At 54.2% G+C, this 27,179-nt stretch overlaps 13 protein-coding genes across 33 annotated transcripts; 6 read left to right on the top strand and 7 right to left on the bottom strand.

Moving 5' to 3' along the window:
* Nucleotides 1-765: 765 nt before the first annotated feature.
* Nucleotides 766-1,489, top strand: H257_01819 (hypothetical protein). The gene is made up of 2 exons (XM_009825217.1): nucleotides 766-1,182; nucleotides 1,247-1,489. Exons 1-2 carry the CDS (start codon nucleotides 824-826, stop codon nucleotides 1,353-1,355), a joined length of 468 nt encoding a protein of 155 aa, XP_009823519.1. The 5' UTR covers nucleotides 766-823; the 3' UTR covers nucleotides 1,356-1,489.
* H257_01818 (hypothetical protein) lies at nucleotides 1,462-2,274 on the bottom strand. Its single transcript, XM_009825216.1, has 4 exons — nucleotides 2,116-2,274; nucleotides 1,933-2,071; nucleotides 1,770-1,882; nucleotides 1,462-1,703 (listed from the first exon to the last, which is right to left on the bottom strand). The coding sequence occupies exons 1-4, from the start codon at nucleotides 2,252-2,254 to the stop codon at nucleotides 1,603-1,605; spliced, it is 492 nt and encodes a 163-aa protein (XP_009823518.1). The 5' UTR covers nucleotides 2,255-2,274; the 3' UTR covers nucleotides 1,462-1,602.
* Nucleotides 2,275-2,438: 164 nt separating this feature from the next.
* H257_01817 (hypothetical protein) lies at nucleotides 2,439-3,810 on the top strand. Its single transcript, XM_009825215.1, has one exon. The coding sequence runs from the start codon at nucleotides 2,476-2,478 to the stop codon at nucleotides 3,784-3,786; it is 1,311 nt and encodes a 436-aa protein (XP_009823517.1). The 5' UTR covers nucleotides 2,439-2,475; the 3' UTR covers nucleotides 3,787-3,810.
* Nucleotides 3,811-4,157: 347 nt separating this feature from the next.
* Nucleotides 4,158-7,649, top strand: H257_01815 (hypothetical protein). Its single transcript, XM_009825212.1, has 3 exons — nucleotides 4,158-4,841; nucleotides 4,935-5,393; nucleotides 5,611-7,649. Exons 1-3 carry the CDS (start codon nucleotides 4,242-4,244, stop codon nucleotides 5,947-5,949), a joined length of 1,398 nt encoding a protein of 465 aa, XP_009823514.1. The 5' UTR covers nucleotides 4,158-4,241; the 3' UTR covers nucleotides 5,950-7,649.
* H257_01816 lies at nucleotides 5,545-7,583 on the bottom strand. 2 transcript variants are annotated; one of them, XM_009825213.1, is made up of 3 exons: nucleotides 6,941-7,583; nucleotides 6,551-6,893; nucleotides 5,545-6,469 (listed from the first exon to the last, which is right to left on the bottom strand). In XM_009825213.1, exons 1-3 carry the CDS (start codon nucleotides 7,542-7,544, stop codon nucleotides 5,992-5,994), a joined length of 1,425 nt encoding a protein of 474 aa, XP_009823515.1. In that variant the 5' UTR covers nucleotides 7,545-7,583; the 3' UTR covers nucleotides 5,545-5,991. The 2 variants fall into 2 exon arrangements, with proteins under 2 accessions (XP_009823515.1, XP_009823516.1); XM_009825214.1 differs by having other exon boundaries at nucleotides 5,545-6,893.
* A 242-nt stretch (nucleotides 7,650-7,891) lies between the features above and the next one.
* Nucleotides 7,892-9,031, bottom strand: H257_01814 (hypothetical protein). The gene has a single exon (XM_009825211.1). It carries the CDS (start codon nucleotides 8,826-8,828, stop codon nucleotides 8,298-8,300), a length of 531 nt encoding a protein of 176 aa, XP_009823513.1. The 5' UTR covers nucleotides 8,829-9,031; the 3' UTR covers nucleotides 7,892-8,297.
* Nucleotides 9,032-9,365: 334 nt separating this feature from the next.
* Nucleotides 9,366-10,993, bottom strand: H257_01813 (hypothetical protein). Of its 12 annotated transcripts, XM_009825201.1 has the most exons (8): nucleotides 10,914-10,993; nucleotides 10,789-10,864; nucleotides 10,310-10,721; nucleotides 10,136-10,259; nucleotides 9,976-10,080; nucleotides 9,805-9,922; nucleotides 9,640-9,751; nucleotides 9,366-9,592 (listed from the first exon to the last, which is right to left on the bottom strand). In XM_009825201.1, exons 3-8 carry the CDS (start codon nucleotides 10,718-10,720, stop codon nucleotides 9,437-9,439), a joined length of 1,026 nt encoding a protein of 341 aa, XP_009823503.1. In that variant the 5' UTR covers nucleotide 10,721; nucleotides 10,789-10,864; nucleotides 10,914-10,993; the 3' UTR covers nucleotides 9,366-9,436. The 12 variants fall into 12 exon arrangements, with proteins under 12 accessions (XP_009823503.1, XP_009823502.1, XP_009823512.1 ...); XM_009825200.1 differs by having other exon boundaries at nucleotides 10,789-10,993; XM_009825210.1 differs by having other exon boundaries at nucleotides 10,310-10,864.
* Nucleotides 10,994-11,038: 45 nt separating this feature from the next.
* H257_01811 (hypothetical protein) lies at nucleotides 11,039-13,430 on the bottom strand. The gene is made up of 3 exons (XM_009825197.1): nucleotides 12,534-13,430; nucleotides 12,313-12,468; nucleotides 11,039-12,250 (listed from the first exon to the last, which is right to left on the bottom strand). Exons 1-3 carry the CDS (start codon nucleotides 13,374-13,376, stop codon nucleotides 11,636-11,638), a joined length of 1,614 nt encoding a protein of 537 aa, XP_009823499.1. The 5' UTR covers nucleotides 13,377-13,430; the 3' UTR covers nucleotides 11,039-11,635.
* H257_01812 (hypothetical protein) lies at nucleotides 11,061-11,570 on the top strand. The gene has a single exon (XM_009825198.1). The coding sequence runs from the start codon at nucleotides 11,085-11,087 to the stop codon at nucleotides 11,520-11,522; it is 438 nt and encodes a 145-aa protein (XP_009823500.1). The 5' UTR covers nucleotides 11,061-11,084; the 3' UTR covers nucleotides 11,523-11,570.
* An 808-nt stretch (nucleotides 13,431-14,238) lies between the features above and the next one.
* Nucleotides 14,239-16,616, top strand: H257_01810 (AGC/PDK1 protein kinase). Of its 9 annotated transcripts, XM_009825190.1 has the most exons (13): nucleotides 14,239-14,344; nucleotides 14,409-14,638; nucleotides 14,705-14,819; nucleotides 14,868-14,954; nucleotides 15,039-15,227; nucleotides 15,290-15,439; nucleotides 15,502-15,597; nucleotides 15,656-15,753; nucleotides 15,817-15,936; nucleotides 15,996-16,080; nucleotides 16,145-16,205; nucleotides 16,259-16,326; nucleotides 16,386-16,616. In XM_009825190.1, exons 1-13 carry the CDS (start codon nucleotides 14,267-14,269, stop codon nucleotides 16,473-16,475), a joined length of 1,467 nt encoding a protein of 488 aa, XP_009823492.1. In that variant the 5' UTR covers nucleotides 14,239-14,266; the 3' UTR covers nucleotides 16,476-16,616. The 9 variants fall into 9 exon arrangements, with proteins under 9 accessions (XP_009823492.1, XP_009823495.1, XP_009823497.1 ...); XM_009825193.1 differs by having other exon boundaries at nucleotides 16,259-16,616; XM_009825195.1 differs by having other exon boundaries at nucleotides 15,996-16,205.
* A 638-nt stretch (nucleotides 16,617-17,254) lies between these two features.
* H257_01809 (hypothetical protein) lies at nucleotides 17,255-18,050 on the bottom strand. The gene has a single exon (XM_009825187.1). It carries the CDS (start codon nucleotides 17,810-17,812, stop codon nucleotides 17,402-17,404), a length of 411 nt encoding a protein of 136 aa, XP_009823489.1. The 5' UTR covers nucleotides 17,813-18,050; the 3' UTR covers nucleotides 17,255-17,401.
* A 756-nt stretch (nucleotides 18,051-18,806) lies between these two features.
* Nucleotides 18,807-23,319, top strand: H257_01808 (hypothetical protein; the record flags this gene model as incomplete). The annotated part of the gene is made up of 9 exons (XM_009825186.1): nucleotides 18,807-19,426; nucleotides 19,485-19,764; nucleotides 19,812-21,380; nucleotides 21,446-21,565; nucleotides 21,623-22,184; nucleotides 22,251-22,603; nucleotides 22,654-22,790; nucleotides 22,853-23,031; nucleotides 23,081-23,319. 9 exons carry the CDS (start codon nucleotides 18,807-18,809, stop codon nucleotides 23,272-23,274), a joined length of 4,014 nt encoding a protein of 1,337 aa, XP_009823488.1. The 3' UTR covers nucleotides 23,275-23,319.
* H257_01807 (hypothetical protein) lies at nucleotides 23,051-27,092 on the bottom strand. The gene is made up of 6 exons (XM_009825185.1): nucleotides 26,235-27,092; nucleotides 25,965-26,171; nucleotides 23,963-25,870; nucleotides 23,617-23,908; nucleotides 23,410-23,556; nucleotides 23,051-23,358 (listed from the first exon to the last, which is right to left on the bottom strand). Exons 1-6 carry the CDS (start codon nucleotides 27,029-27,031, stop codon nucleotides 23,287-23,289), a joined length of 3,423 nt encoding a protein of 1,140 aa, XP_009823487.1. The 5' UTR covers nucleotides 27,032-27,092; the 3' UTR covers nucleotides 23,051-23,286.
* Nucleotides 27,093-27,179: the final 87 nt, after the last annotated feature.

Genomic DNA, 27,179 nt, shown 5'->3' with positions numbered 1-27,179 from the left:
ACAAAATATAAGATGTTTTGGTCATTGTCGGTATACTTTAATTAAGTCAAAAGAAGTGGACGAAGATTCCGGTACAGAGTAGTACCTGGTACTACGCCGTATTAATACTATTAATACTAGTATTATTAATAATAGTACTATAATATACTATAATAGTACCGACACATACTCGGAGTACGTTGGAGTGCTTGTTCTCTTGAAATCAATAATCTATGCATTATAACAAGTTTGTGAAATGTGCAGATACTCTAGTTAGCCATAAAGCTAACGTTGTGTTCGAACGTTTCAAACATGACACGTCGGGGGCTACCCCCCCGGAGCAGTCAGTTTTCTCAGGGTGTGGTTGCAGTACTGTACTTACCTTCACGACTCTTGGCATGTTCGTGCTACGTGTTGTACCATACCAAATTTCGACTGAACATGAGGGCTATTGGAGTCAAACATGCCTCCTTAGCTCCAAGGTTGCTCGCCATGTGGGTAGCCTTAATTGCTTGATTGCCACGTTGCCTATTAGTATACTTCGAAATATCCGTATAAATGGACTATATTCGAATATATATATATTTATATTTCATGTATTAGTGCATATTTGCTTATTAAAAATATAATATGTTTGTAACATTAGTGTGGAATTGTATAGCATAAAAATACTATTAATAGTAGTACCTAGCCTTTGAGCTCCTAGTATGAATACAGTATGTCATACACGCTATTCTTAACTTACATTGCACCCTCGAGGACCAAAATAGCAATCTAAAATAACACTCGAAATCTACCTATCAACATTTGGTATCCTTCATCATCCCTGTCCTCGTCTGCTATAATGCATCCACACAACCGCGGCAAGTCCCATGCAACCATAGTACGTCGACCGATCTTGTCGTCCAGGGAGTGGGTTGTGTTGAACCCCATAGCTGCCGCACGACACACGCTAGCGAACTGGCATCTCTTGGGCTCGATCAACGACGAAAGTGTGCTTCGTGTGCTGAGTTTCCTCGACGGCCGGTCCCTTGCTGCCGTCGGCCAAGTGTGCAAACACCTCCGAGGGATGGCAAGTGACGATGCCATGTGGCTCCAAGCGTGTCGGGCCGAGTGGGGGGTCTCCCCGGACCATCTTTCCCGAAACCACGCTCCTGTCGAGGGAAAGCAATTGTACTTCTTCGCCATCCAGTCCATGCGCACGTACGTGTTGGCCCCATTGCCGTTTCTGTTGTGTGATTCTCAATCGTCGTCATGGCGTGCGTAGGATGACCCAGCAAATGCTTCAGGAGCAATGCCTCCGCTCCATGCACACCACGATTCACCATTCAGTACCACCCCCAACTCCTAGCTTTACGCATTCGTTCCCCGCGTGAATCAAACGAACGACCACCAACGTCAACGATGACGACGACGTTTTAGCACTGCATCATCGACAGTATTTTTTCTGATACGGCCTACTATTATAAAAAAAAAAACTTACTATAATAGTATTATACTAGTAGTGGCATAGTACTATTTGTACTGTAGGTGTGTACTGTACTGTACATGGACACAGTATACTTTCAAGCGCACTCTAGTTAAGAATCAACGGATGCTCTTCTTGCGCGTACATGCAGCCGCCTATCCATCGGTGTTGGCAATGCATTTGTCCACGACGTTCAAAAGATGCGCATTCTCGAGTGCTGCGGCCACGCGTTCCTTGTCATTAAGTTGTTTGTTGACTACATAGATGGGAATGAACGTTAGGTTGTGCAAGTTGATCAACATGTGTGTGTTCGACTGCTTACTAGCATCTTCCGTGATGTGGGCTCCAGGAGTGATGCGAATATCCACCTTGAAGCGCTTTGGCAACGACCTCAGCAGCTTGACACGGATACACAGTCCAATCAATGTCGCCATGCTATACAAGGATGATGAGTGCGCGATGATCAGACAAGTGTGCTTCAATACCTGCAATGCGGGATCGTGGGCGTGAACTGCACCTTCACGTGGCTGTCCACATCGTTGACAACAATGTTGTCAAGCGTCATCACCTTCAGCTGCTCCAGCGTCAACGGATGTTCGGGGTCGTTCAAATGCCTCAGCATTTCTATCATGTTGAAGTCACGAGTGCACGCCTTGACACTGTCGTACCAAACACTTCCAGGGCATCAAACGGGTCGACATCATCATTGTCTTCGTCTACAGCGTTGTCACTCTCCTTCTTGCGCTCAGTTCCGCTCGAGTCGACGGCATACACTGTCGGGTTTGCATTTTGCTTCTCGGTTGCCATGAGGGCTTGCTTCTCCGCTTTCAATATGGGACTATTACGAACGGCAAAAAATGGACCAATCCACGCCCTAGAGCAAAATGTATTTTATCCAATCAAACTGACACATCAAACCATATGGGTATTTGTAAAAGGCCTCCGGAACGGGATTTCATTGGTGGTTGGTTTTCCATTTTGGTTGGTGCAACGAATTTGAGTCAAAAGTGCACCTTCATTCATTCAATATGCCCAAGGAAAAGAAGGCAGGCGGCAAGTCCAAGCGCGCCTGTGCGCTTGAGAAGCAACTTGCATTTGACGCCAAGCCCAAGTACAAGAACAAGGCGAACAAGGGCGGCGGCGACTCGGATGAATCGGACGACGAAGGCGATGCCTACGTGCCTCGCAAACTCACGAGCAAGACGCTGGCCATGGCGCGCGAACAGCAAGCCGAAGAGGCCGAGTTGTTGTTTCGAAAGCAGCAATCCAAAGCTGGCTCGTATGCACCCCAAGCCAGGGTGGCCAACCTGGCAATTGACAGCGACGACAGCGACGACGACGACGACGATGGCGGGTTCAACGACATGGTGGACGACGACGACGACGAACTCGTGCGGTTGCAAGACGGGTATGTGGAAGACGTCGAGATCTGCGAAGAAGACGAGCAAGTGCTCGCCAACTTTTTGATGGGGGCGCCGGAACGCCGCAACCTGGCCGATATCATCATGAGCAAAATCCACGAAAAGGAAGCCCGCGACAACGGCGACGAGGACGAGTCCATGTCCCAGGTAGGTGCTACCAGCGGCCAGACGTTCGACCCCAAGATCATTGAAGTGTACACGGGCGTGGGCAAGATCCTGCAGCGATACACGAGCGGCAAGCTGCCCAAGGCATTCAAGATCATCCCGTCGCTGAGCTACTGGGAGGACATCCTGTGGATGACGCAGCCGGACAAGTGGTCCCCTCACGCCATGCGCGCCGCCACGCGCCTCTTCGCGTCCAACCTCAACCCGAAGATGGCGCAGCGCTTCTTCAACATCTTCCTGCTAGAGCACTGTCGCCAAGACATCCGAGACAACAAACGTCTCAACTTTCACTTGTACATGGCTCTCAAGAAGGCGCTGTACAAGCCCCAAGCGTTCTACAAGGGCATCATCCTGCCGCTATGCGAGTCCCAGAACTGCTCGATCCGCGAAGCCGTCATCATAGGCTCCACCCTCGCCAAGGTGTCGGTGCCGGTGATCCACTCGGCCGCGACGCTCATGAAGCTGGCCGAGATGCCGTACTCGGGCGCCAACAGTGTGTTCATCAAGATTCTGCTCAACAAGAAGTACAGTCTGCCCACGCGGGTGATCGGCGCCCTCGCCACGCACTTTGAAAGCTTCGTGGACGACTCCCGGGAGATGCCAGTGCTGTGGCACCAAGCTCTGCTTGCGTTTGTTGAGCGCTACAAGAACGACATCACCAAGGAACATCGGGAACTGTTCAAGGTGCTGTTCAAGACGCACGTCCACCACCAAATCACACCCCTCGCCCGAAGGGAATTGTTTAACGAATAAATAATATCATGGTACATTCACCATGCCTGTACAGTAGATAGATGATCGATCGATCGATCATCAGATCAGTAACTACATGCGTGTTACAAAGCATGAGAGCTTCGAAGGGACTCTGTTGTAGGGATGGTGATGAACGTTGGGACCAAGAGACAAAGATTCGCCGACATGGCCAGACTGTGGAGTGAGTGCATGCATGCCAAGGCCTCGTTCCTCGGAAGTCATCCCCTCCACACTGACCTCGTCGCTCGTACTGGTACAGCTTTGCATTGATGTTGCCTCGAAGCCAAAATCGAAGTTCGTAGTCCAGGTAACTTGATTATGGTATGCTGCATGTGATTGTGATCGAAGTTTTGTCACTACCTTCATCAAGTAGCCTTTCCGTACACAGCGGTAGATACCGTAGGTGCCGACTTCCCTGATTCGTCCATCTATCACATCGTTGCGCGGCATTGTGGATGGATCGAGGCAACCGCCGCCGATCGTCTAGCGCTCACTTGCACAGCATTTCAGGCCAACGCACTGCTGAATCACACAAGCAGCCAGGCAAGATGAACACCGTCGACGCCACTTCGTCGATTGTTGTCGCGGATAAGCGCACTGGGAACAAGGACGCGCTCCTTCTGCAACAAGCGGGGGACACAGAGGTCGCCCAACCAACGCTGCCTCTATCGGTGCACGTGATACCTCCAGGAACGCTCGTTGAGAGCAGCAAAAGCATGGACGACACGATGGTGTGGTCGACATGCACCCCGACGGAAGTGCCGCCACAGAACGCGATAATCGTCGAAAACACGGAGCAGAATATCTTGTCCCGCATATCGATGCTATCGATCCTGCGGGAGCAAGGATTCATCGACGAAGACGAATTCCTTCGACGCAAGAAAGCCATCATCGACGAACTCCACGCCCCAGCTTCTTCGTCAAGGCCGTACTTCCACAACGCCACTGGCATGCCACTTATCATTCCCCACGCACCCAACTTTCAAGGCTTCGATGCCGAGGAAGCAATTCGCCACACATTCAACTACGACACGCGCCGATGGGAAACCTCCAAGGTAAAAAACTACCATCATCCCATCTCGACTACCATCTGCTCCTCATCATCGTGAGAGCTCACCATCACTCCACCCTGCATGCATGCATTTCAGGTGTGCGTCGTGTTGGACGAGACCCCGTTTGCCAAAGGCAGCCTCCGCCTCGTCTACCACATGCATCACGACAGCGCCGACGACCTCGACAAGAGCTCGTCATATGTGGCCAAGCTCGCGATCGATCCAGACGAAGACCCGCAGACGTACTTTCGAGACATCGAACTCCAGGCCCACTGCGGCCATTACGCGGACCTGTACAACGCCCACGCGCCCCCCAAGCGCGTGCACTTCATACCGGCGTGGGTGCTGGAGCTGACCCAGCGCCACGGCGCGCTATGCGCAGTCGAGCGGTACATTCCCGGGGACTACCGCAAGCACAACAACAACTTTGGCAGCGTGAGCGACGAAGACCGCAACACGCCTCAGGCATTTTCGCATTTCACGTACGAAGCGTCGCACCACGAGCTGCTCGCGGTCGACATCCAGGGCGTCGGCGACATGTACACGGACCCGCAGGTACAATATTTATTATAGTGTCCTTTTACCCAAAATTTGGACTTATGTGCGGAATCGCCAAATCTATGGTGATTGGTATCACACTGATTGAATGCACACACTTATTTGACGTTGAGGATGGTTCTGATTGGCTAAATCCTTCTACCGATGGTTCATAGTATATTGGTTGTGTCGATTCCTTCATCTCATGATCGTCGTTATATTTATCGTCGAGTAGATTCATACGCTGAACCGCGGGGACTTTGGCAAAGGCAACCTCGGCGTGCTCGGGTTCAAAAAGTTCCTAGCTACCCATCGATGCAACCCCATTTGCGCCTACTTGAAGCTGCCCCCCGTCAACCCCAAGGCGAATGCAAACGTCGGCACGGTGCCCGTCCAGCGTCTCATGGCGTCCGACAAGATCCAAGACGCGCCGTTCGAGTCGAAACACTACTACGAGCAGGCGCCGCTTCTCCAAAAGTACGTGGCGCAGTGCCGAGACGACGAGGTCAAGTTGAGGAGGACGTCGACGCACGGCGAACGCGGGTGTCTATTTTGTCAATGCAGTATTCAGTGACTTGCGTCTGTCTTTTATTTCTACCAAGTACAGCTACTACTACTACTCGGTCTTAGTCGGCCCGATGGGGGGCGGCACGACGATGAGGCGCTGCATGTGTTGATCCAACGTGTCGGCAAACACGGTCATGGAGAAACGGTCCGTGGCGCGGCGCACGCCAGCTTGGCCCATCGATGTCGCTGTGGCGGCGTCCGTGGCCAGCACTTGCATCGCATGGCCAAACGCGGGCGGCTCCGCGTCGCAAAGAAACCCTGTGACATCGTGGGCGATGGACTCTAGAGGCCCGCCGCTGTTGACGGCCACGACGGGCGTGCCGGACGCCATCGCCTCCACCGGCACAATCCCAAAGTGCTCAAACGACGGCGTGTACAGGATGGCCCGGGCGTGCCACAAGAGTGCGAGCTTGGTCGCATCCGGGATCGACCGGAGAAATGTGACGTGGTTCGTCAGCTGTTTGGCCGCCACGAGCTCGGCCAGTTCGTCAAAGTGCGCGACGTTTTCCGCGTTCAACGGGTCGTATCTGCGACAAGGGCCATGTTAACAACATCATCATCGTCGCATGGAAATGGAGGCCAGTTGTTGGCAAGGATGTACGACGTACCCCCCCGCTAGGACCAGATGGACCGTAGCAAATACAGTGTCGGACACTTGAGTTTGAAGCCATGCGAGGGCGTGCACGGCCAGCGCAATGTTCTTCTTGCGTTCGAACCGATTCAACGACACAAACAGCGCTGGGAACGAGAGCGCTCGAAGCAGCAGGGCTTGGTTGTCATTGGAGGTGGTGGAGGGCGGCGGCAACGGTAGCGTGGCGGGGCGTTCAAACGTGGAAATATCCACGGGGGGGTACAGGATACTCAGATGATGCCGCGCATGTAGCGAAGGAAACGCCGCTTCAAAGACGGAGGCCGTGTATTTGCTGTTGACGACCATCGTGTCGGCGGCCCCTTTGACGAAGAGGGTAAGGAGACGATGATGGGTCGTGACAACGTACGAGTGGTCGCTTCTTCGAGGGTATCCAGGGGCCAGCGATACACTTGCTTGAGGACGGAGCTGCGGTCGATGCACAGGAGTTTGTCAGGATAGTGGCCGTAGAAGTACACGGGTCGATTGAAGTACGCGCGCAGGAGCGGAATCGGCAACGACACCTGGTCCAGGAAGAACACGTCGGTGTTCCATTGAGTTAGGAACAAGTACAACGTGATGTACACCATGCGCACGAACGCGCAGAGTGCGTAGAGACGGCCAAACACGGTCCGTGGAAGGAAGTCACCATGGACGACGACCCATTTGGCAAGCGGGCCGTCGCCGCGGGTTTCGCGAAAGCAATGGTTGGGGTCGTGGTGGGACGTGAAGATGTGCACCTCGTACCCCTTGTTCTGCAGTGCCACAGCGCAGTTGACGATGAGGTTTTCCGCGCCGCCTATGCCGAGGTCGGGATGGAGGAACGTCACCTTTACCTTTCGTCCTTGGACTGGCATCTTAGGCGAGATGGATCGGATGGATCCATACACGAACCCAAGAATCAACCACAGCAACGGCGCCACGACAGCGGCCAAGCCCACAACTCCACAAGCTTCACACGACCAACAACCCATCGCCAAGCTACGTGGTTCTTTCTGAGCGTTGCAAATGAGCTTGGTAAAGTGCGCTGTCGATTTCACGAACAGAACTTCGAACTTCGATCACCTTCAAATTCCAACCAGGTACAGCTAAGCTGTCAACTATCGCTAAACTACCTGGTAAGCTCGCCGTGAGATGGCCGTCTATGTAGCGTGGAGCGAAGACCACATCGCTGGGAGCGACGTTGCATGCCTGGGCGCGACGTTGCATGCCTGGGCGCGACGTTGCATGGCTGGGCGCAACGATCACGATCCTTCCGAGACATCTGGGTATCAGTACCCGTTCATCTGGCGGAAATAGTTTTGGAGTCCATGACAACTTCGAACTTCGATTCTTGGGCATATGAGATTTTTGGTCACATTTCAACCGAATTCAAAAGTATGGCCAAGCCATCGACGCCTGTCGACGACAGTGTGCTGCATCATCCGCTCGAGTTCCGTGATTCCGATGACGAGTCCGTCGGATCCCCAGTGAATGGCGCTACTCGAGCTGGATCGTCTTTTGACAACCACCCAGACCCGCCCACTTCGGTAGAATCTTCATGGAACAGCCCACCACGTCGATCATCCTTGACGCCACCGCAGCGATCTCCAACCACATCTCCGCGAGAAATACCCCCCCCCGCAGCTCCAGCAAACCTCCGCCGGCTTAACTTGAATGCTCCTTCCAACCATAGCCATCTACCGTCCACACCACCGTCACGCGCAAGCGAGGACAGCGAGTATCACTTACATCGGCAAGCTAGTTGCTCGACGTTCTTCATGGGCGACGAGAATCAAACCACCATCGATGTCACGTGGATGGGCGAATCCCTCGGGCTCGAGCTGCAACGCATGAAGTCGTCCACGCGGCCAACTGTGGAGTTCGTGTGGAAGAACAACATGCCGAGTGTTGGTGTCACGTTTGGCATCGAGCAGGTCACGCGGCAGGTCGTCGTGAAGCGTACCACGCGTCACGACATCGCTCCTGGCTACATCCTCGACGCGGCCAACGGCCATCCGGTCGTGGAGCGCAACTTCGACGCAACGATGCAGGAACTCAAGGTCAGCCACGACAGCGGACGGAGTCAGTTGCTGCAGTTCATCCCGCCCCCCGCCGCGCCGCTCGTCAAGTCCGTGGACCCCCGCGGCGTGCTCGGCCGCGCCGGTGTCACCCACGCGTACGAACTCAAGTCCGTGAACGGCCTGCAGACGCGGTACCAGTCGCTGGACCAAATCTCCGTCACACTTCGAGATGCCGTCAAGCCCTGCTTGCTCCATTTCGCCCTCAGCGACGAAGCGCAAAAGTTGATTCAGCTCGAGGAAACTGCCACGGGGGCCCGCAATCAGACGGGCGCGACGCTCGCGGCCGCGGCCATCATTGCTGCCGTGTGCATTTAGTCGAGTTGTTTGATTCGATCAATGCATGTGTGTAAACTAAGTGTTTTGACGACACCAACGAGGACACCCCTACTTTGCCCGAGTCCTCGCCTATTTTTCGTGTCGTTCGATGGTGTCGTTCCATTGCATTATCAACTGTGAAAACGAGCTGAAGTGGTATTATATAGTCTAATCGATTCGAAACTGCAGCCGTGAGCGGCATAAGAGGATGGGTTCAAGAACCCGCCTAAGCCAATCAAATCGCGTCCTCTCGAATTTCTGCCAATCCAAATGATTGATTTGGCCCAGTCCCTCCGTATTGGACAAAACCACATATATTATTAATATACTGATCTTTGTGAAGTACTACTACAGTAGTACGTTAATATAAATTAGATCAAAAATGGGATTCGAATGCTAATATTTGGTGAAATGACTCACAAGCCCAAATTTTGCTGGGTAAAATGCAAAATACTATTAATAGTACTACAGTACGTAAAATACATCCATCATGGCGAGGCTTTCTTGAACGCCGATGGACACAGATGGTTGATGGCACACGAATCGCATTTCGGCCGTAGAGGTGTGCACAGCTGCTGTCCGAACCCGACCAACAGCACGTTGATCTCGTGCCAGTGCTCCCTAGGCAGCCAGTCTTCCAACTCCTACGAAACTTCAACCTCGGTCGTTCATTCGTTCGTGTTCGAGCAACCTTTCGCGTCTTTTCAGGATCCTGGCTCTTGCCGCCTTTGGCCCATGTCTTTGCCCACCCCAGGCGGTTGGCAATCCGATGCACGTGGATGTCGACGCAAATCCCTACGGTGCTGCCACGTCATTAGCTTGGACACTGTGTGCACGCACAGCTCAAAAATCGTACTTGTTCCAGGCACAGGACATGGTCAACGTCGCCATCTTGGGGCCGACGCCAGGCAACGCTACAAGGCCTTCGTATGTCGACGGAATGTCCGACTGATACAACGATTGGAGAGTCGCGCCTAGTGGTCAATATGCACATTGGGATAATGTCGTTCCCAAGGGGGTAGGGTACATGTCTGCTGGATGTACTTGGCTTTGTTGTTGAAGAAGCCCACAGGTCGAAGCATCGCGGCGAGGTCGGCTTGCTTGATGGCCAGCATCGACTCGACCGTCAGCCCTGAGGTTCGTGTGAGTTGCATTCTCATGGAGCAAGAAAGCGCGGCAGTATGTACCGTGGGCTCGAAGGCGACCCATGGCGGCGGCCGTCACGGGGTCCTTCGTTTGACTGCTCAGCATACACGCGACGAGTACGTGGAAGCGCCGCACGGGCGGGTCCAGCGTCATGTCGTTGAATGTCTACATCAACATATCACTCCCGGTAAAGACCGCATCGATTATATATATACTTCGCATCCTTGGGCGTCCACGGCGGCGGATTTTTCTGCCCGCATGCCAGCGATGCCATCCCACATGGCCTTCCAATTCACAGGGGCATGCGCATGTTTGCTCTTCTTCACCATCTTTCGTGAATTGGCTTCATCGTCAGTCTTGATTCCAACTGTTGGTTCCTCGTCCTTGACGAAGCTACCCGTCTCAACCACTTCCAGTTTCATGGCAGGGACGACCACGACCCCAAGCTGTTCCTCCTTGAAGCCACTATTCTCTTCTGCCTTTGGATTCAGGGACTCCATTGCCTCGGTCTTGACTTCCATCTTGATGCTTTTCGATGTACCTGACGCTCCTCGCTTCCTATGAACAGCAGGCATGGCTACATGCTGCGTTTGGCGCAGAACAGCATTGCGACTGCGCAAGTGCATCCTGCCAACACGAAAAAAAAAGGTGTCCAAAATTGCGATCGCCATTCCGAAGGCGGAATGTATGTCACCTGCCGCCGAATGGGTGACAGAGACACTAGGACCAGTCGATTGGGGGGGGGTGTAGCTCTTCCTTCTTGTGCGTCCCTATCAGGGTGTGGGCTGTGGGGCGGTACTAACCTGAATGAGGCTGTACCGTGCGATGCAGATTGCTGCTGTGAATCAGCACACCTTTCTTGGCTGCGGTATAGCAAGTAACACCGAAGTGGTTTCACGTGTCCAATACAAACTGGTAGATAAAACCATTTGATGGGAGGGATGCGTTTTTTGTTCGTTGTTTAACTTTGGTACGAGAACCGATCTTTCCATGGGGTCGACGTCTGCGACGGCGGCGACAGCAGCTTTGGCCTCCCTGTCATGCAACCAAGAGCACATACGGGAAACCCTCAAACTGAGATACTGCTCGCAGGTATCCATGAGTGCCCTGGACGACGACGACGACGTGATCCATGCCCACAACTCGACCAAGCCCGCAAAGTCGCGCATCATGCGCAAGTTTGAGAATGTCCAAGCCACGCTTGGTAGCGAACTCATCGTCAACAGGCGCAACGTCATGGAGCACTCGGCGACGCTGCCCATGCTCAACACGCACAATGGAGCGCTGGTGATCATTCCTCCCTTGACACGGAGTGCCACCGACCCGACGCCACACACGGGGCAGGCGATCTTTGGCCGCCCCAGCTTCGACAACCACGCGTCGAGTCGGCACCTCGACCATCCTTCTCGACGCACGAGCGATCTCTAAGTTATTCCACCAAACAACACCATCATCGATAATATATCATGTTGTATCTTATATATATATCTCATATTCTACACACACGTCTCTCGCTCACTCTCGTTTCAAGGCATGAAATCTCATGGCAGACTGTCGTGCTTGGACAACGCTCGCCGCCGCGAAACTGGCGATGGCGCGCATGGCGACCGGCGGTACTGCAGGCCCTTGATCGGCGACAACATCGTGGTTTCGTCTTCCCCCAGCGCCTCCATGACCCGTGCCTGTCGCTTCATGCGAAGCGCCGCGCGGTGTCGATAGCATTCCGTGAGTGGGATCAGGCCAAAGCACAGCGCCGTGGACATCCCATACACCAGCATGTGGTTGCCCACGTCGTTTGCGAACCACACGGCGGGAATTTGCAGCAAACTCACGATGGAGCCAAACGTGAACGTCAGGCCTACGACGGTGCCGAGGTTGGCCAGACCAAAGATTTTGGCGGCGAAGGCCGAGATGGCAGCGTAGAGGAACGCCCGGAAGCCCGTGAAGAGAAAGAAGACGACGGACTGAAGCGGCAAGAGCGGCACCATGGCGAGGCTGTTGTACACCACGCCCAGGCCCGTGGCAATGTGCAGCGACACCGCCAGCCCTTTCTTCTCGACAAAGTAGTCGATAAAGGGCACAAATATGAACCCCAGCGGCAGGATGAAACTGAAGATCTTGGTGTAGAAGTACCCCGTGGCCGCGTCGCCGTACTCCTACAGCACCTTGAGCAAACGTACGTACATGTGTACTAAATAGGGTTGACGAGATACACTACCTCGAGGAGCTTGTTGTTAGTGCCAATGTACAAGTTGGCACGCAGCACGTGCAAACTCGAGTACGCCAAGAGAAATCCAAACTCAAACGTGCGCAGTTGCTGCGTGAGTGGAAAGTCCGTGACCAGTTCTTGACCGACGTGACCAGTTTTGTGCAGCTAAGGAAGTGGTGGTTAGTCGTCGGTGGTATAACGTTGTATACATGGGCACATGCATACAGTACTTGAATGACGTCGGGAAGGGGTTTGGCCTCGATCAGCTCGTCTTCCGAGAGGGTGCCGTACTTTTCAATCGAGTCCCGCATGCTGTGGCGCCGCGCGATGGGCTGCAGGAGCGGGGACGTGAACGTAATGTCCTTCGTCGGTGGTGGAGCGTTCTGTGCCTCGTCTTCCGACTGGTCGGGCAAATACTGTTCGTTGGCGTGCCACAACACTACGAGGAGCCCGTACATGGCAATGGACATGCATCCATAGACGAAGAAGATCTGTTGCCTCGTGAACCCGAACGACGAGTGGAGGCTGTACATGCCTAGCAGCACGACACTGCTCGAGTCGAACAGACACGATATGGCCGCTAGAATGACCGTTTGGTGGGACAGGATAAGGAAGCTCGCGGGATACGACGCCATCATCGTGATGCAGCCACCCGTGGCACACAGCGTGTATGCGAGAATAAACACGTCAAATGATTTGGAGTCTGCGGCACCAAGGAGGAACAGACCGGAGACCTCAAACACTGCCGCCACCAAGATCGAGTACTTGGGCCCGAAGTAGTCCAACATGCAACCGACCGGAAGGGAGCTAAGGTTGGCCGCCACGGACGCAATGGCGTACACCATGTTCAGTCGGCTGTCTTGCAAGCTGCACCGGGTTGCAGACACTGTGACATTCGTTGAGATGTGATTGCACAGTTCGCCGTACTGGTCTTCTTCTTGCAGCAGGAGCAACAGCGGCGCCCAGCCAAAGATAAGGCCAGCGTAGAGGATGTCGGAGAGAAACACAACGGCAACCAACGCCAGAGCCAGCGGACGGATGGGCTCGTTGTGCTCGCGGAAGCTCCCTGCCATCGAATTCGCGGAGGTTGAAGGATCTCGTAGTGCTGGTTGAGTTGGATTGTTTCCATGGAAGTTGTAGGATATCTTTAACGGAATCACTGGTTAGGGCAATTTCCGCCAGGCCAACGACGAGATCTCCAAAAGAAGCGTATGGCAACGTCCAGCCGTGTTGCATCACGGAGTTACTCGCTAGGATAAGTACTGATTTCAGCCAATGAAAAGGCGAGGATACCACATTGCCCACTGCAACTTGGATGCCATTGGGCGAAAAATGTGCATGTGAAATGAAACCGCTCGTTGATGACAAGTACTGTAAGCGCGTCAACCAACCTTGCCACCTTGCCACCTTCATGCAGCGATGCAAAGACACGAGGACAACACTGTCCTTGCAGGATCGCAGTAAGCTTACATACAGTAGTTGTACACCTGATCTACCTTTCGCCAAGAAGCCACGAGTCCAGCATGCACAAGGTAACGTTACCGCCACACAGGACATTTGAGTTTGCTGTCCAGTTACTGTACGTACAGTACTGTAGTACTGTACCACGCACAACATTGTTGGCGAGGTACGTGTACGTATCGCTCAGATACCATTCTCATTGCATAAGAACTCATGCACGAACACCGTACATGTTAAACAACCTGTACAATACTGCAAGAGGCGTGACAGTCTTGGCCACGGACATGAACTATAACGACTTTGGTTGGCGCAAAATACGATGAAATCGGAAATATATTGGATGGTTTTGTAAAAATTCAACCAATCGTGGAGTGAATGTAGGTATGTTGCACGGCTATGTGAAAACGATCTTGAGTTTAGTATGTGAAAATACCTTGCATACAAATTCCAAGTGTTGGTGACGACACTGAATACTTTTAGACCCCAGGAACCCGAGGCAGCGATGACGGATAGGCTGAAGACGCAGTCGCCGGCAGACTTCTGGTTTGGGACAACACTTGGGGAAGGCGCGTATGCGCGGGTATGCGCTCAATGGACTCTTCCGTACATGGGTTGTTGTGTTCATCGCCAAGATGATGATGTAGGTGGTGCATGCGCGACTGAAGGCGACAAACGAGGAGTTTGCAGTCAAGATCATGGAGAAACGCTTCATCAGCAAGGAGAAGAAAGTCAAGTTCGTGATGATGGAGCGCAAGGTGTTCTCGAAAGTGTCGCACGATCGCATTGTAAAGCTGTCGTTCTCGTTCCAAGATCGCAATTACCTGTACATGGTCATGGAGCTGTGTCGCGGCGGCGAATTGCTCGACGTGATTGTGTACGTCCCTACCAGTCCTCCTCCTCCTTCTTCATGTCGTCCCATGTCCACCACACACACATGTAGCAAAGCGCAAAAGGAGCAGGCCGCGCGAGGCGTCACGAACAAAGCATGTTCGTTTGACGTAACGCAGTTTTTCATCGCCGAAGTCATTGAAGCCCTGGAATACCTTCATGAAATGGTGCGTGTCTCCGTCGTATCTTCACTCGTCACGTGCTTCTCTTCCTAGGGCATCATCCATCGAGACATCAAGCCCGAAAACATTCTCCTTAACGAAGCCGGCCACTTGAAGATCACCGACTTTGGCACGGCCAAGGTATGCTGCAACCACCCACCCACTCACCCACCCACTCACCCACCCACCTGTCACATCATCGTTTCATGCGCGTGTGCCGACCAGGACGAGACGGAAGAAGGCGCGCGCCAAAACACGTTTTGCGGCACGGCCGAGTTTGTCTCGCCCGAAGTACTCCGCGACCACGAAGCGTCCCGCGGCTGCGATCTCTGGGCCGTCGGGTGCATGATCTACCAGATGCTCGTGGGGCGGCCCGCGTTTCGTGCCGAAAACGAATACCTGACCTTCCAGCAGGTACCCTGACATCTCCTAGACACGTCGTTGCATGTGTCCTCATGTGAGTTGGATGGCGGTAGATTTTAAACCACCCGGCCGAGGATTTCTCGTACCCCGAGGGGTTCCCAGAAGTCGCGCAGGACTTGTGCTCGCGGCTGCTGCTACAAGACCCCAAGGCACGGCTGGGGGCGGGTACCAACGCCGACGGCAACGGGTACGACGCGTTGAAGGTACTTGTGCATCATGTGCAGATATGCTTGCAACATCTAACAGACTTGGGGGTGTCATGTAGAGCCATCCGTTCTTTACAGGCATCAACTGGGCGACGTTGGGTCGGTCCACGTCGCCGTACGTACCGCACATTTCGCCGCTGCCCCCCACAGACAGTGTACGTGTGTCCATCTTGAATGAGCCTGTATGCGACACGGTTCGTACATACATGGTAGGACGGAGCGACGGAAGACTGGCTGTTCGCAGGGGTTGCTACGGAACTCAACATTTCGTCGGGGCTCATGGCAGAGCCCATGATCGTCCACGCGGCGGCGTACGTTTGCATGCGACACGGTATATGTACATTGATGGACGTCGTTGTGTGTGCTTGCGATAGGGAGACGGCGGCGACAGCAACGCACGTCGTGGCACCGCAGCCATCGCATTCGAATCCGGTCGAAGTAGCGCGGGCCAAGGCGTCCGTGCCGCCGCAATCGTCCCGCATGAACTCGTTGTGGTAAAGTGTACATGTGTGACAGTGTTTGAAACGAGGATCACTCACGGGGGGGGGGGTAGGAATCGGTTCTTACTGGATGACGAAGTGATTCGCATGAGTGGCCTCGTGAGCAAGCGCAAGGGTCTGTTCTCCAAGACTCGCCAAGTAACCAAACTATCATACGTACCAGCCAGGCTGTTGGCTTTGAACATGTCCATCATGTATGTAGTTCATCTTGACGTCCAAGCCGCGCTTGATCTACATAGACGCCATCCGCATGCGGCAAAAAGGTAGTCTGCGATACAGTTTTGTGCGGGAATCACTGACAAGTGTGTGTGTGTAGGCGAGATCCCGTGGTCCGACTCGTTGTACATCACGGTCAAGAATAGCCACCAATTCGACGTTGTCACAGTACGATTTGTAATTCGACATATGTGGGGATACTCAGTATATGTATGATATGTGCATAGCCGAATCGCGTGTACCACCTGACGGACCAAGTGAACGGGTCCAAGAAGTGGGCGGACGCGATCAACGCGGCGCTCGTTCAACGAAAATAGATAGGACTACATGGACACACCATCTGTATGGCGGATTATGCGTCCATGTAGTGTAATATCCATCGTATCTCCACGAGACTGCCGACTCGCGTCGTGGGAATAGATACGAGTTAATAGACTTCTCAAGCTCATGTCAAACGACGTTCTTGCTTCTATGTGTCCAAGCTCATTCAGCGTCGGCAGACTAAGACCCTCCCGATCAGGAAGAACCTCCCGATCAGTACGACTTCGATTACCAATGGGTCTACACTGCAGCTCTCTCTCAAGATACTCGTCGCGCGAACGTCGTGAAACCAATGCTGTATCCACGTCCACCGCACCGAACGACGTGTGATTGCGCCATCACGTATACAGTACCTACCTCCATGTAGTCTTCCGTCACGACATTCGTTCTCCTTTGCGGGATCTCCATCAGATCAACATGGTGACTTCTTGTGGCCCTTGGGATGTTTCAGATACAATTGCGTAACACCCATCCATTTTTGCATAAAGTTGATGGTTTAAGTGGAACGATTCGGATTGGTCGATGGAATCCCGTAATTGAAGTTGGTTGGCCAATGAAATCCCGTTATTTCAGTTTGGTCACAGAGAACTTCAAGGGCGCCTGTACTAATTAAGGCATTTGGACGGCGTTGGATTGTATACCATACAAAACGCAACATGTTTGGAGAGCCGGGAATTATCCGGACATGGTTTTCCGATGGTGTCTTTTTCCGACGGATAATTAGACTTGACATTTGTATCGATCACGGTTTTGGGTGTATAATATTGGATTGTACTTGGAGATAGATTCTTGTCATTCGGAATTGTTCGACCTCTCAAGTAGTCCGCCGCCGCTGCAACCTTTCCTCGCGGTGGAACTTTGAGCGCAACTTGTCCGAGTCATCCTCGTACGTCACGATGCAAGCGTTTGAGTGCCAGCAACCTCAATGGACGGAACTGTCGTCCCCACAGCCCGATGCGTCGTTCGCCGCGAAAAACACCCCTACACCAACTTCAACAACCACCTTCTTTGCCACCCGACCGCACATTGTGATCCCCAAGGAGTGCATGAACATGATGTCGAAGACAAGCCCGTTGTCTGTGCATGCGTTGCACGCCGGGACTGCTTTGGAGTGCGAATTGTCCAACATGGGATACGACGTTGCGGCCGAGTATTTGTTCTGGAAGGAAGAGAATCTAGCGTTGTTGGAAATGTCGTTTCCCGCCATGGACCGAGATATCCTCGAAGAAGTTCTCGTGGAAACCGAGTTTGACCTTGGCGCGGCGGTCGACGTGATTCGATCCCGCGTAGACGTGATCAACGACATGGGGGTCGAGGTTTCATTGGACGACATGTTGCAGCATTATGGCGAGCACCGCCGCTCGGCGCACGAATGGGTCCTGATTCAAGACGACTGGGAAGTCATCGACGACATGTTGGTGACGATGCCAACCCATTGATCACATACCCATCCACCCCTCCTCCATCTTCTCTCTATGTGCTGCGTGCGTTCGCCATGGGCTGTGCTGTATTTAACTACTATTCACTTATAAACACCATATTTACTGTCATAAACACCATATTTACTGTCATAAACACCATATTTACTGTCAATCGTTAAATCGTTATAAACGTACTTTGACGTTTCCTAGCCTGTCTGTCGATCATCTCTTGAGCCCGTCACTCCCAGATATATCAACCTACACTAAGTATTAGGCTAGGAATGGTTGTCTGGTTCTAGATTTCCACTGACGCATGCATGCTTCATTCTCTCTGCATTGTTGCCCTCTTCTTGCAAGGTAGTGTGTGACATGTACATACTTGTGAGCGCATCGTGCTTGGCACCAAACTGCCTCCGCCCCGTCGCTCAACATAACCCCATCCATACCTGGAAGCGAAGAGAGCTACCTAGCTACAGTAGCAGCTACCCGCGGTTTGTGTGTGGCGTAACGCAATGGTGACATGTCGACAGGAACAGTATCCTACTGACCAGCGAAGAATGATTTTGGATGTGGCATGACGTGGCAGGTTAGTCACGCCAGCACCTGACTTGGTTCGCTGCTTACTCAGAGTGGGGAAGATTCGTACCTCCACATTCCCATATAAATGCCTTTTACTGCTCATTTATATGATGTGAGCGAAGGTACTTCCCTCTACTGTACTTGTCTTCGTCTTGTGCATGTCCAGACTGAAGGCCGCCTACGCCGAGGTTGTTCTCATGAAGAAATTGAAATGTTGGCACTTTCTTCGCAGCTCGCGTTTTGATTGGCCAATGGATGGTTCGATTATCCGGCTATGTCAGGGATTATCCGGTTTGATATCTTTCAACGTGAAAAGGCAGTGCCGCCATGTCTATTACAAGGGCAACGTTAGTCCTCGTGGTGATTGTCTTTCTCACATGGACCCATGTCGTGGGCGGATATATCTACCCTTCGACAGAAGCCAACCAGCATCTAGTGATTGCTGCGCTGAAGGAATACACGTTGGGACAGCGCGCTGCCGACAATGGTCGAGTCGACGACGCTATCACCCACTACCAGCACTCCATCCAGGCGTATGAGTTGTTTGGTCCTGCGTACAACAACTTGGGTATCCTTGTCCATAGAAGAGGACATGCGAATGACGAAGCCAAGAGGCTGCATGAACACGCTGCGGTGGTGTCACTGCAGCAAGGCGACTGGGAAACGTATGCATCGGCCCACAACAACCTCGGGTATTTGGTACGGCTTGGCCAAGAAAAGAGTTACGAGATGACGCTACGCGCAATCCACCACTTTGACCTTGCGTTGCAAGTGTCGCCGCCCAACTGCAGTGTCGGCGTGTACGTGTCTGCCTTGTACAACAAGGGGTCGGCTCTGTATGGTCTTGGAAACTTTGACCAAGCGCAGCTGCTGCTTGGACATGTGCTGGCGCTCGAGCCATCCCATGGCGGCGCGCATTTGGACATGGGCAACATCTACTTTCATCAGTACGGTGCTTGCTGCTCCGTTGAATGCAACAATACACAAGTCATGAGTCGAGTGTAGGGGTCGCCTGGATAAGGCGTTGCACCACCAGCACCTCCTCGTCCAGCTCGGCTCGACCATTCGAGAAGTGATCGGGGCTCTAAACAACCAAGGCCAGTTTCTCAAAGAGATTGGGCACGTGCATGACGCACTGGCGTCGCACACGCAGGCCTTGTACCTTGGACCGACCGACGGCAACACGCTGCTCAACGTCATCACGGCGAGGCGGCAGTTGTGTTTGTGGGAAGACGCCGACGACTGGCACGATAGGCTACTGGAGCTCACAAGTGCCTCGTTGCAAGTAAGACCAACTCCACTTTAGTTGGACGCGTAACCACTACTCCAAAGGGCACCGGCATGGAGCGGCAGATTCCGGCGTTGCTTCCATATGACGCTACGCTCATGAACATATCGGACGAGATGAAGAAGGTTATAGCCATGTCTAACTCGGGGCAGTGGGACCAATCTGTCCGGCACCGCCACCCCCCGACCATCCACACCACCAAATTGAACGTTGGCTACGTTGGCTATGATTTTCGCAACCATCCGATGGGCCAGCTCACGATCGGCGCCCTGGAGCAGCACAACCACTCACGCATCCACTTGCACGCGTACGCGTACGGCCCAAACGACAATTCCACGTGGCGCCACCGAAGCGAAGCCGCGTGCGATGTCTTTCGCGACGTATTTGAAGCGTCCGACGTCGACATCGCGGCGCAGATCCATGCCGACGGCATCCACATCGCCGTGGACCTCATGGCACACACTCGGGGGGCGCGCGTGGGCATCTCGGGTCTCAAGCCGGCGCCGATCCTCGTCAACTACTTGGGGTACCCAGGGACCATGGGCTCATCCTTCACCGACTACGCGGTAGTCGATCGGTTCGTCGTGCCCCCCACCAAAGCCGCCGCAACGTTTACGGAGAAACTCGTGTATTTGCCTCATACGTATCAGGTCAACTCGTACGAGTGGGGCGTGGACACGGTGACGTGGCACGATTTCAACCAGTCCTCGTTTGTGTTTTGCAACTTCAACACGATCAACAAGATGGAGCCGGTGGCGTTTGGGTTGTGGATGGCCATCTTGAAGCGCGTGCCCCGCAGCGTGCTCTGGCTGTTGGAGCCGTCGCGGGTCGACGCCGGCGTCGTGCGGACGTTCCGGGCGGAGGCGGCGGCCCGAGGTGTGGACCCGAGCCGGCTGGTGTTCGCGCCCCGACTACCGCGGGACCAACACCTCGCGCGCCTTCGCCACGCCCACTTGTTCCTGGACAGTGTCATTTACACGGCGCACACAACCGCGAGCGACATGCTGTGGACCCACTTGCCGGTGTTGACGCTATGGGGCGCCACGTTTGCGAGTCGGGTCGCCGGCAGTTTGATGGACACCGCGGTGGGGTCGTCGTTGTGGACCACCCATTCCATCAAAGAGTACGAGGACTTGGCCGTGCGACTGGCCACGACCGACACCGCTGCGTTGAACGCACTCCGACTCAAGTTGGCGCACCGGGCTGCGACCTCTCCGCTGTTTGACAACCGCCGCACGACGTTCCACTTGGAGCACGCGTACATGTGCATGGCGAGCTTGGGCCGCCGCCGGATGCATATTGTCGTGGACCCCCGCGACCGCAACCATCTAAGTCGACCGACGTTGCAGGACATGGTTCAAAAGACCTTGGCGTTGCACGAACACGGCAATGTCGTTGCTGCGAAACGAGGGTACGCTCGGATTTTGGCCGTCGAATCTGGACACCCCGACGCTCTGCACTTGTATGGACTGGCGCTGTACCAGGAGCAACAATACGGCCTAGCCATGCAATACATGCAGGCGTCATTGGAGGTAGCCAACGTCGGGTTCTTCCATGGCAACCTTGGCCAAGTCTTCCGAGTGCTCAACGACACGATCAACGCCACACACCATGTACTATATCGAGTCCATGTTGTTCTACTGATTTACACATCAACATGTCATATTTCACTGGGTAGTTTGCCACGGCGCTGGCACTGGACCCTCATCAGCCCCAAGTCTTTTTAAACTACATGACGCTGCTTCGAGATACCAAGCAAACCTCCAACCTTGTGGACGTCTATCACCAGTATGGAGAGGTACAGTAGGTACCCCCGATACTTGCAGCGAACAAGGTCACATGATACATGTGGTAGAAATTGCTTGGATTGTTGCCATCTGGATCGGAGTGGGACATTCGATTCGAAGTCGCGTACGCAATAGCTGGCGCCGGCGAGCCCTTTAAAGCCATCGATTGCTTAGCACGAGTCCTCAACATGACATCATCACCTTCGACGGCCGTGGTCGTCCGAGCGCGATACAATCTGGCTGCCCTCTTCAGCCGCGTGGGGCAGCATGACCAGGCCAACGCGTTGTCGTTTGAGACGGTGCGCCTCGAGCATGAGTCTTTGCGTAAGACCACGCTTAACGAAACAAGCCAAGACAACCACCCTCCGCCAATCCACCGATTGGATCAACAGCAACCACGCCTGGTCATCTACTGCCACGAGTATGGCCAGTCGTGGTGGGGACAGTGGGGCCCCCATTCCATCGACGAGGGGGTGGGGGGGTCGGAAGAAGCGGTGATTTACCTGTCGAGGGAACTCGTGGCGCTGGGGTATGCGGTCCACGTGTACGGAAACCCCCCACACGCCACCACTGACAGCTATGGGGTGCAGTGGCATCCCCATTCGCATTTCGATCCAACTCTAGTGTCGGGTAAGAATACGAACTCGTTGCTTATATGTACTAGTATTAAAAATTGTTGTTTCGGACTGAATGTAGACGTGTTTATCGCGTGGAGATACCACATTTCGACGGCATTGGCAACCCACGCCAAGCTCGTGTATGTGTGGCTTCACGATATGATCGACACGGGGGCGTTCACTCCGGCGTACGTGGCGACTATCGACGGCATCTTCTGCCTCTCGCACGCCCACGCCGCCGGGTTTGCCCCGCACGCTGCTCTCAAAGTCATCGCCACTGGAAACGGCGTCGTTTCGTCCCCTGCGATGGCTGACCAAGGCATCAACACCCCCACGCATTTCGTGTACGGCAGCTCTCCAAGCCGGGGCTTGGAAACTGTGTTAGACTCGTGGGGCGACATCCGCCGTCGCCTCCCCACCGCCACGTTGCATGTACGTTCCTCATGATGTGACCGATACATACTCGTCTGAGGCTGGGGTAGGTGTACTATGGATTCACTCGGGCATTTGTTCAGTTTGCCCAGCCTTCCGACCTGTGGCGGCAGCGCATGGAGCTGCTCTTGCGCCAAGATGGCATCACGTACGTTGGTCTAGTGGACCACGACACACTAGCCAAGGGGTACATATATGTACATACACTCTCTCTCCTCCATGTATATAAAAAGGGGTTGAATCTGTTAGGTATGCGGCGGCGGGGTTCTACTTGTACCCGACAACGTACCCGGAAACCAGCTGCGTGTCCATCATGAAAGCGATGGCGCATGGCGCGATTCCCATCACGTCCAAGCGCGGGGCGCTGGCCGAAGTCGTGGGGCCGTTTGATTTAGGCCCCGTGGAAGGACTGCGAGAAGGGCCCATGAGTACGTATGGTGATTGCTTGGGAAAACACGATGTTCAAGTACGACGTAGCGGAAGCGTGGCGACTGGCGTGGGTGGACGCAGTGGTTGCCGCCGTCGACATGAACACGACGCGCTTTCGATCCGACATGAAAGCACACGCCAGGAGTGCGTTTTCGTGGGCCAAAGTGGCGAGTCAGTGGCACCACGTCTTTACTCGCGTATCGTCCGAGTTGCCAAACACAAACATAGACGGCGCTAGTTGACATGTGTATTAATTACTTGGCCAGCTTGAGACAGCGCTTGCAGAACCAATCGTCCACCGGTACTTGGTCCAACTTGACGCATTTCTAGGACAAACATGGGAGGACACATTCGAGGCAGCTGCCGACGGGTCGTACCAGATGAAACACCCGCTCGCACCCTTTCGTACCCGCCTCGTTGCCGCAAATGACGTGCGAGTCCATGCGAATGCGCCCTTTCTTGCACAATCCACACGACTGGTTTTCGCAGTCGACGCAAAACCAGTCGTCGTGCTCGTCAAAGTTCTACACATAGATTTTAGCATTCGTGTGGCCATATACGCACTCGACATGTGTATCTCGTACCTCCAACTGGAGACACTCGACGTGAAACGCTTTGGGGCATCCGTCGCACAGGAGCAGTTCGCCCCCGCTCTCGCAAATGCCGCAGAACGCATCCCACTCTTCTTCCGACTTCATTATGGGAGCAGCAGCACTAGTCGATGGCTGATCCGCTTTGGGTTCGTTGTCAGAGGCCGGCATGACCACGGGGTACACTGGCTTGACACTGCGATCGCACGACGGGCAGAACGTTTTGCCTCGCGGGATGCGGCGAAGCCCCACGCATGTAAAGTGAAACACTTTGGGGCATCCATCGCTATCGAATACCATAGGTCAATAATATATGTATATGAAAAATTATAGTTCATACCAGCAGAGCAAGTCACCTCCGTCTTTGCAGATACAGCAGTATTCTTCCCACTCTCGCTCGGGAGGGTGTGTCGATGGCGGAGGCTGTCGTTTGGGCTTGGTAGGAGATATTTCCGACCCCCCGTCGCCGCCGTCCTCGTCGGCCCTCTTAAGCTCTCGCTTTGCTTTCGCATCTTTCTTGGCCGCTCCGCCTCCCCCCGTCAACGTCCAAATGTCCATGCGCTGGACCAGAGATGCCAGTGACAGCGCTACGTTTGACAGCGTTTGGCACTGCGTGACCACTGCGATCCACCGGTCGCGGCACTTTTTGCTCGGCCAAAGTGAGTTCTGGACAAACGTTTCGTCCTCTTCCTCGTCGTCTTCGTCCTCTTCGACTTTGTACTGCCCTTTATCGTCAGACACTTCCCGCTCCAGCGCCAACACCGCGTTCACAAGCCCCGAGATGGACGTTGCGGCCGCCACGTTCTCCGACCATTCATTTTGGTCAATGTGTACCCACATCGTCCCTCGCGCGTTGATCAGTCGCGTGGTGACCGCCGCTTGCACCTGCAGCAGTTCCTTCTTCACTTCGTCCAGCGTCAGGTCGTACAAGGCGCTGCTGCCCCATGTCTTGGCTTTGTTTTCCCAGTCATCAGTGGACGACGGCGCCACCGCCTTGTTCATTTCCTTGACCAATGTGTCGACGTGGGGCACCAGCTCCTTCTTCAACGGATGGCCCTCGGGCAGCGCGTCCATAAGCTGCTGGACGCTTGACGGCGAGTCGTAGTACGACCACTTGCCGTCCACGTGCTCGACGTACATGCGCTTGGCGTCGCCACGGAAGAGCCAGTACTTGCTCCGGTTGGAGTCTTTGCCCAGCGATTGCGTCCGGATAAAGAACTCGCGCATGGCCTTGTCAAACGCTTGCTTGCGCTCGTCCATCTCGTGCTCCTTGGCCGCGTCCGCCTCGAGCCGATCGGCAAACTCGACCGCGTCTTCGTACAATTTCACGTCCTGGGGCGTCGCGGCCACGAACACGCCCGTCGTCGAGAGCTTGGGTTTCTTGAGCGTGTGCATGCCGTTCTCCTTGGCCGCCTTCAAACTCATGTGCAGTCGGTCCAAGTCGCGCATCTCCATGGCCAAATTGAGCTCTTCGATCACCAGCGCGCGCTTCTTGAGCAGTTGCTCCTTTTGTTTGGTTCTCCTCGCGCGCTCTTCCTTGTGCTTTCGCCGCGCGTCCCGCTCCATGTCGCGCTTCTTCTTGCGGGCCAAATACTCTTGCCGAGAAATGATGCCTTTGGCCTGGAGGGACTTGAGTTCTTCGTCGTCCTCGTCCGAGCTGTTGTCGCTGTCGTCGCTCTGGGTCGCCGACGTCGCGTCGTCGTCCAGTGGCGACTGGGACACCGCCTCGTCCACAACGGGCGCCGCGCCCTTCTTGCCGCCCTTGAGCCAGTTTTGCATGGCCACCTTTTGCTCCGACGCGAGCTTGGCCTTGTCGGCCTTTTGCTGCTCCACCAGCCGCTTGTTTTCCTCGGCTTTATCGCGTTTCTCCTGGAACAGCAGCCGGTTGTGCTCCTTCGACGCGTCGGTTCTTTCTTGCACGTGCAAGTTGACTATGCGGCCAATCTTGTCGGTGCTGTAGGCCAACGCCACGAGCAAGTCGAGCAGCGCGATCTTGTGGTGGAGAAGCAGCTGCGGATACTCTGTCTCACGCAGCGCGGCCACGGCCGCCTTGATCGCCGGCGACGCATTGTTAAAGTACCGCGGCACGGCCGTGATCAAGTTGGCCAGCACGGCCGGCCATGACAGGACGTTGAGCATATTGGACGTCGGCACGCCCACAGTCAACGGCGCATGGGCGACTTCAAAGCGGTATCGGTCCAACGGGTCCATCTCTGCGTCTTCTTCCGACACACTCGTGTCGACTTCCCTAAGAATGAATGGAATTTCAATGGAATTAGAAACGAATATTATTTATGCATCAAGCGTAGTAGTTGTCATATTTGGATTTGTGTAGTACCTACCTGCTCTCCAAAATGAGATCGAGCAAGCACATGTGCAGCTCGTTCACAAGCGGACAAAACTTGGGCGACACGAGCGCGGCGCACAGTTGGTCGATTGTCATGGCCGAGATGCCCACGGCATTTTGAAACGACACGACGAAGTCCCATGCCGACAGCACTTGGCGAAACATGGTGGACGGAATGCCACCAAAATGGCACGGTTTGGCTCTACACATGCGACAAGGGGGTGACGAGAGCCGATGCAAAAACTAAAAAGAGTAGGAGACGTACTCTGGAAGGGGACCCGCAAGGTCGGCGACTTCGTCGGGGTCGGCCTGTCGTCTGCTCTTGGCCAACGCCTGCTCCTTTCTCTTTAGAAGCAGGTCCTCCTTCTCGAGCTTTTCCAGCTTTTCCTTGGCCTGACGAATCGATTCCGCCGAGTTTTCGGCAATCTTGCCCAATTTCTCCTCTTCGCGATCCTTGTACGTGACCTTTTGCTTCTTCACAATGCGCTCCTTCATATCCAGCACCCTCTTGGTCTTGTCCTCCAGTGCTTTGGCACTCCGACGCGCCAACGCCTCGTCCTTTTCGCGCATTTTCGCTTCCCGGACGAGGTCTCGCTGCCGCTTCTCTTCTTCGCGCTGGTGTCGCTTTTGGTCCTTCATTGCGCGTTTTGCGGTGCGACGTTCCAACGTGTCGCTACACAGCTTGCAGTACCAGCTACTGTCAGGTCGAGGGATATCGTCGGGGTCCATGGTGAGACAGGCCGTGTGGAACGCGCGAGGGCATCGGTCGCAACACAGCAGTTCGCCGCCATCCTTGCAGATGTTGCAGTACCATCGATTGTGATCGCTACCACCACCACCACCACTACCACCATTTTCACTTTTTGAGCTCTCATCGTCGTCGTCATCGCCATCCTCGTCTTCATGCACCGACGACTCTCTGTCCTCGACGACAGGCGCGGGACTGTGGTGTTTCCGAGACCGTGCTCGTTTGGACGACGACTTCTTCGTGCGCGGAACGTCTACGTCGCTACCTGGGGCATCTTCAGCCTCCTGGCTACACATTTGCCCAACGCTCATCATCTTGTTCGGCGCCGACGATGCTCAAGTTCCCGCTTGCCGTTGGTGCAATGAGGTGTAAAATATACCTCAAAAAAATCCGAAAAATAATTCGATTAGGTGGCCATTTCCAGGTGGAAATGGCGCCGAATGCAACGGAAATAACCCCCCG

This window comes from Aphanomyces astaci (genome assembly GCF_000520075.1).
Source record: "Aphanomyces astaci strain APO3 unplaced genomic scaffold supercont1.3, whole genome shotgun sequence".
NCBI classification, from domain to species: domain Eukaryota; phylum Oomycota; class Saprolegniomycetes; order Saprolegniales; family Verrucalvaceae; genus Aphanomyces; species Aphanomyces astaci.
Note: the sequence above shows the minus strand (reverse complement) of the source record. Positions and strands in the feature narration are given on the sequence as shown.

Coding starts and splice junctions, on each gene's coding strand:
- H257_01809 (XM_009825187.1), bottom strand. CDS start 17,812: ATGTCGTCCAATGAAACCTCGACCCCCATGTCGTTGATCACGTCTACG.
- H257_01814 (XM_009825211.1), bottom strand. CDS start 8,828: ATGGAGCAAGCAGGGCTTGACGGCATCTCGAAGTGTGACGGAGATTTG.
- H257_01813 (XM_009825199.1), bottom strand. CDS start 10,765: ATGGCGATCGCAATTTTGGACACCTTTTTTTTTCGTGTTGGCAGGATG. Junction 10,260..10,309: donor TGGACGCCCAAGGATGCGAA/GTATATATATAA, acceptor ATGTTGATGTAG/ACATTCAACGACATGACGCT. Junction 9,923..9,975: donor CAAGTACATCCAGCAGACAT/GTACCCTACCCC, acceptor ATTGACCACTAG/GCGCGACTCTCCAATCGTTG.
- H257_01810 (XM_009825188.1), top strand. CDS start 14,267: ATGACGGATAGGCTGAAGACGCAGTCGCCGGCAGACTTCTGGTTTGGG. Junction 15,228..15,289: donor AATACCTGACCTTCCAGCAG/GTACCCTGACAT, acceptor GGATGGCGGTAG/ATTTTAAACCACCCGGCCGA. Junction 16,327..16,385: donor ACCAATTCGACGTTGTCACA/GTACGATTTGTA, acceptor ATATGTGCATAG/CCGAATCGCGTGTACCACCT.
- H257_01816 (XM_009825213.1), bottom strand. CDS start 7,544: ATGGGTTGTTGGTCGTGTGAAGCTTGTGGAGTTGTGGGCTTGGCCGCT. Junction 6,894..6,940: donor CCTCGAAGAAGCGACCACTC/GTACGTTGTCAC, acceptor TCTTCGTCAAAG/GGGCCGCCGACACGATGGTC. Junction 6,470..6,550: donor CATCTGGTCCTAGCGGGGGG/GTACGTCGTACA, acceptor CCCTTGTCGCAG/ATACGACCCGTTGAACGCGG.
- H257_01819 (XM_009825217.1), top strand. CDS start 824: ATGCATCCACACAACCGCGGCAAGTCCCATGCAACCATAGTACGTCGA. Junction 1,183..1,246: donor GCCATCCAGTCCATGCGCAC/GTACGTGTTGGC, acceptor TGGCGTGCGTAG/GATGACCCAGCAAATGCTTC.
- H257_01818 (XM_009825216.1), bottom strand. CDS start 2,254: ATGGCAACCGAGAAGCAAAATGCAAACCCGACAGTGTATGCCGTCGAC. Junction 2,072..2,115: donor TGATGCCCTGGAAGTGTTTG/GTACGACAGTGT, acceptor TCAACATGATAG/AAATGCTGAGGCATTTGAAC. Junction 1,704..1,769: donor CCACATCACGGAAGATGCTA/GTAAGCAGTCGA, acceptor CCATCTATGTAG/TCAACAAACAACTTAATGAC.
- H257_01817 (XM_009825215.1), top strand. CDS start 2,476: ATGCCCAAGGAAAAGAAGGCAGGCGGCAAGTCCAAGCGCGCCTGTGCG.
- H257_01812 (XM_009825198.1), top strand. CDS start 11,085: ATGGGGTCGACGTCTGCGACGGCGGCGACAGCAGCTTTGGCCTCCCTG.
- H257_01811 (XM_009825197.1), bottom strand. CDS start 13,376: ATGGCAGGGAGCTTCCGCGAGCACAACGAGCCCATCCGTCCGCTGGCT. Junction 12,469..12,533: donor CCCTTCCCGACGTCATTCAA/GTACTGTATGCA, acceptor CCACTTCCTTAG/CTGCACAAAACTGGTCACGT. Junction 12,251..12,312: donor CTAACAACAAGCTCCTCGAG/GTAGTGTATCTC, acceptor AAGGTGCTGTAG/GAGTACGGCGACGCGGCCAC.
- H257_01807 (XM_009825185.1), bottom strand. CDS start 27,031: ATGATGAGCGTTGGGCAAATGTGTAGCCAGGAGGCTGAAGATGCCCCA. Junction 26,172..26,234: donor CTTGCGGGTCCCCTTCCAGA/GTACGTCTCCTA, acceptor TCGCATGTGTAG/AGCCAAACCGTGCCATTTTG. Junction 25,871..25,964: donor GATCTCATTTTGGAGAGCAG/GTAGGTACTACA, acceptor ATTCATTCTTAG/GGAAGTCGACACGAGTGTGT.
- H257_01815 (XM_009825212.1), top strand. CDS start 4,242: ATGGATCGAGGCAACCGCCGCCGATCGTCTAGCGCTCACTTGCACAGC. Junction 4,842..4,934: donor GCCGATGGGAAACCTCCAAG/GTAAAAAACTAC, acceptor CATGCATTTCAG/GTGTGCGTCGTGTTGGACGA. Junction 5,394..5,610: donor ACATGTACACGGACCCGCAG/GTACAATATTTA, acceptor ATCGTCGAGTAG/ATTCATACGCTGAACCGCGG.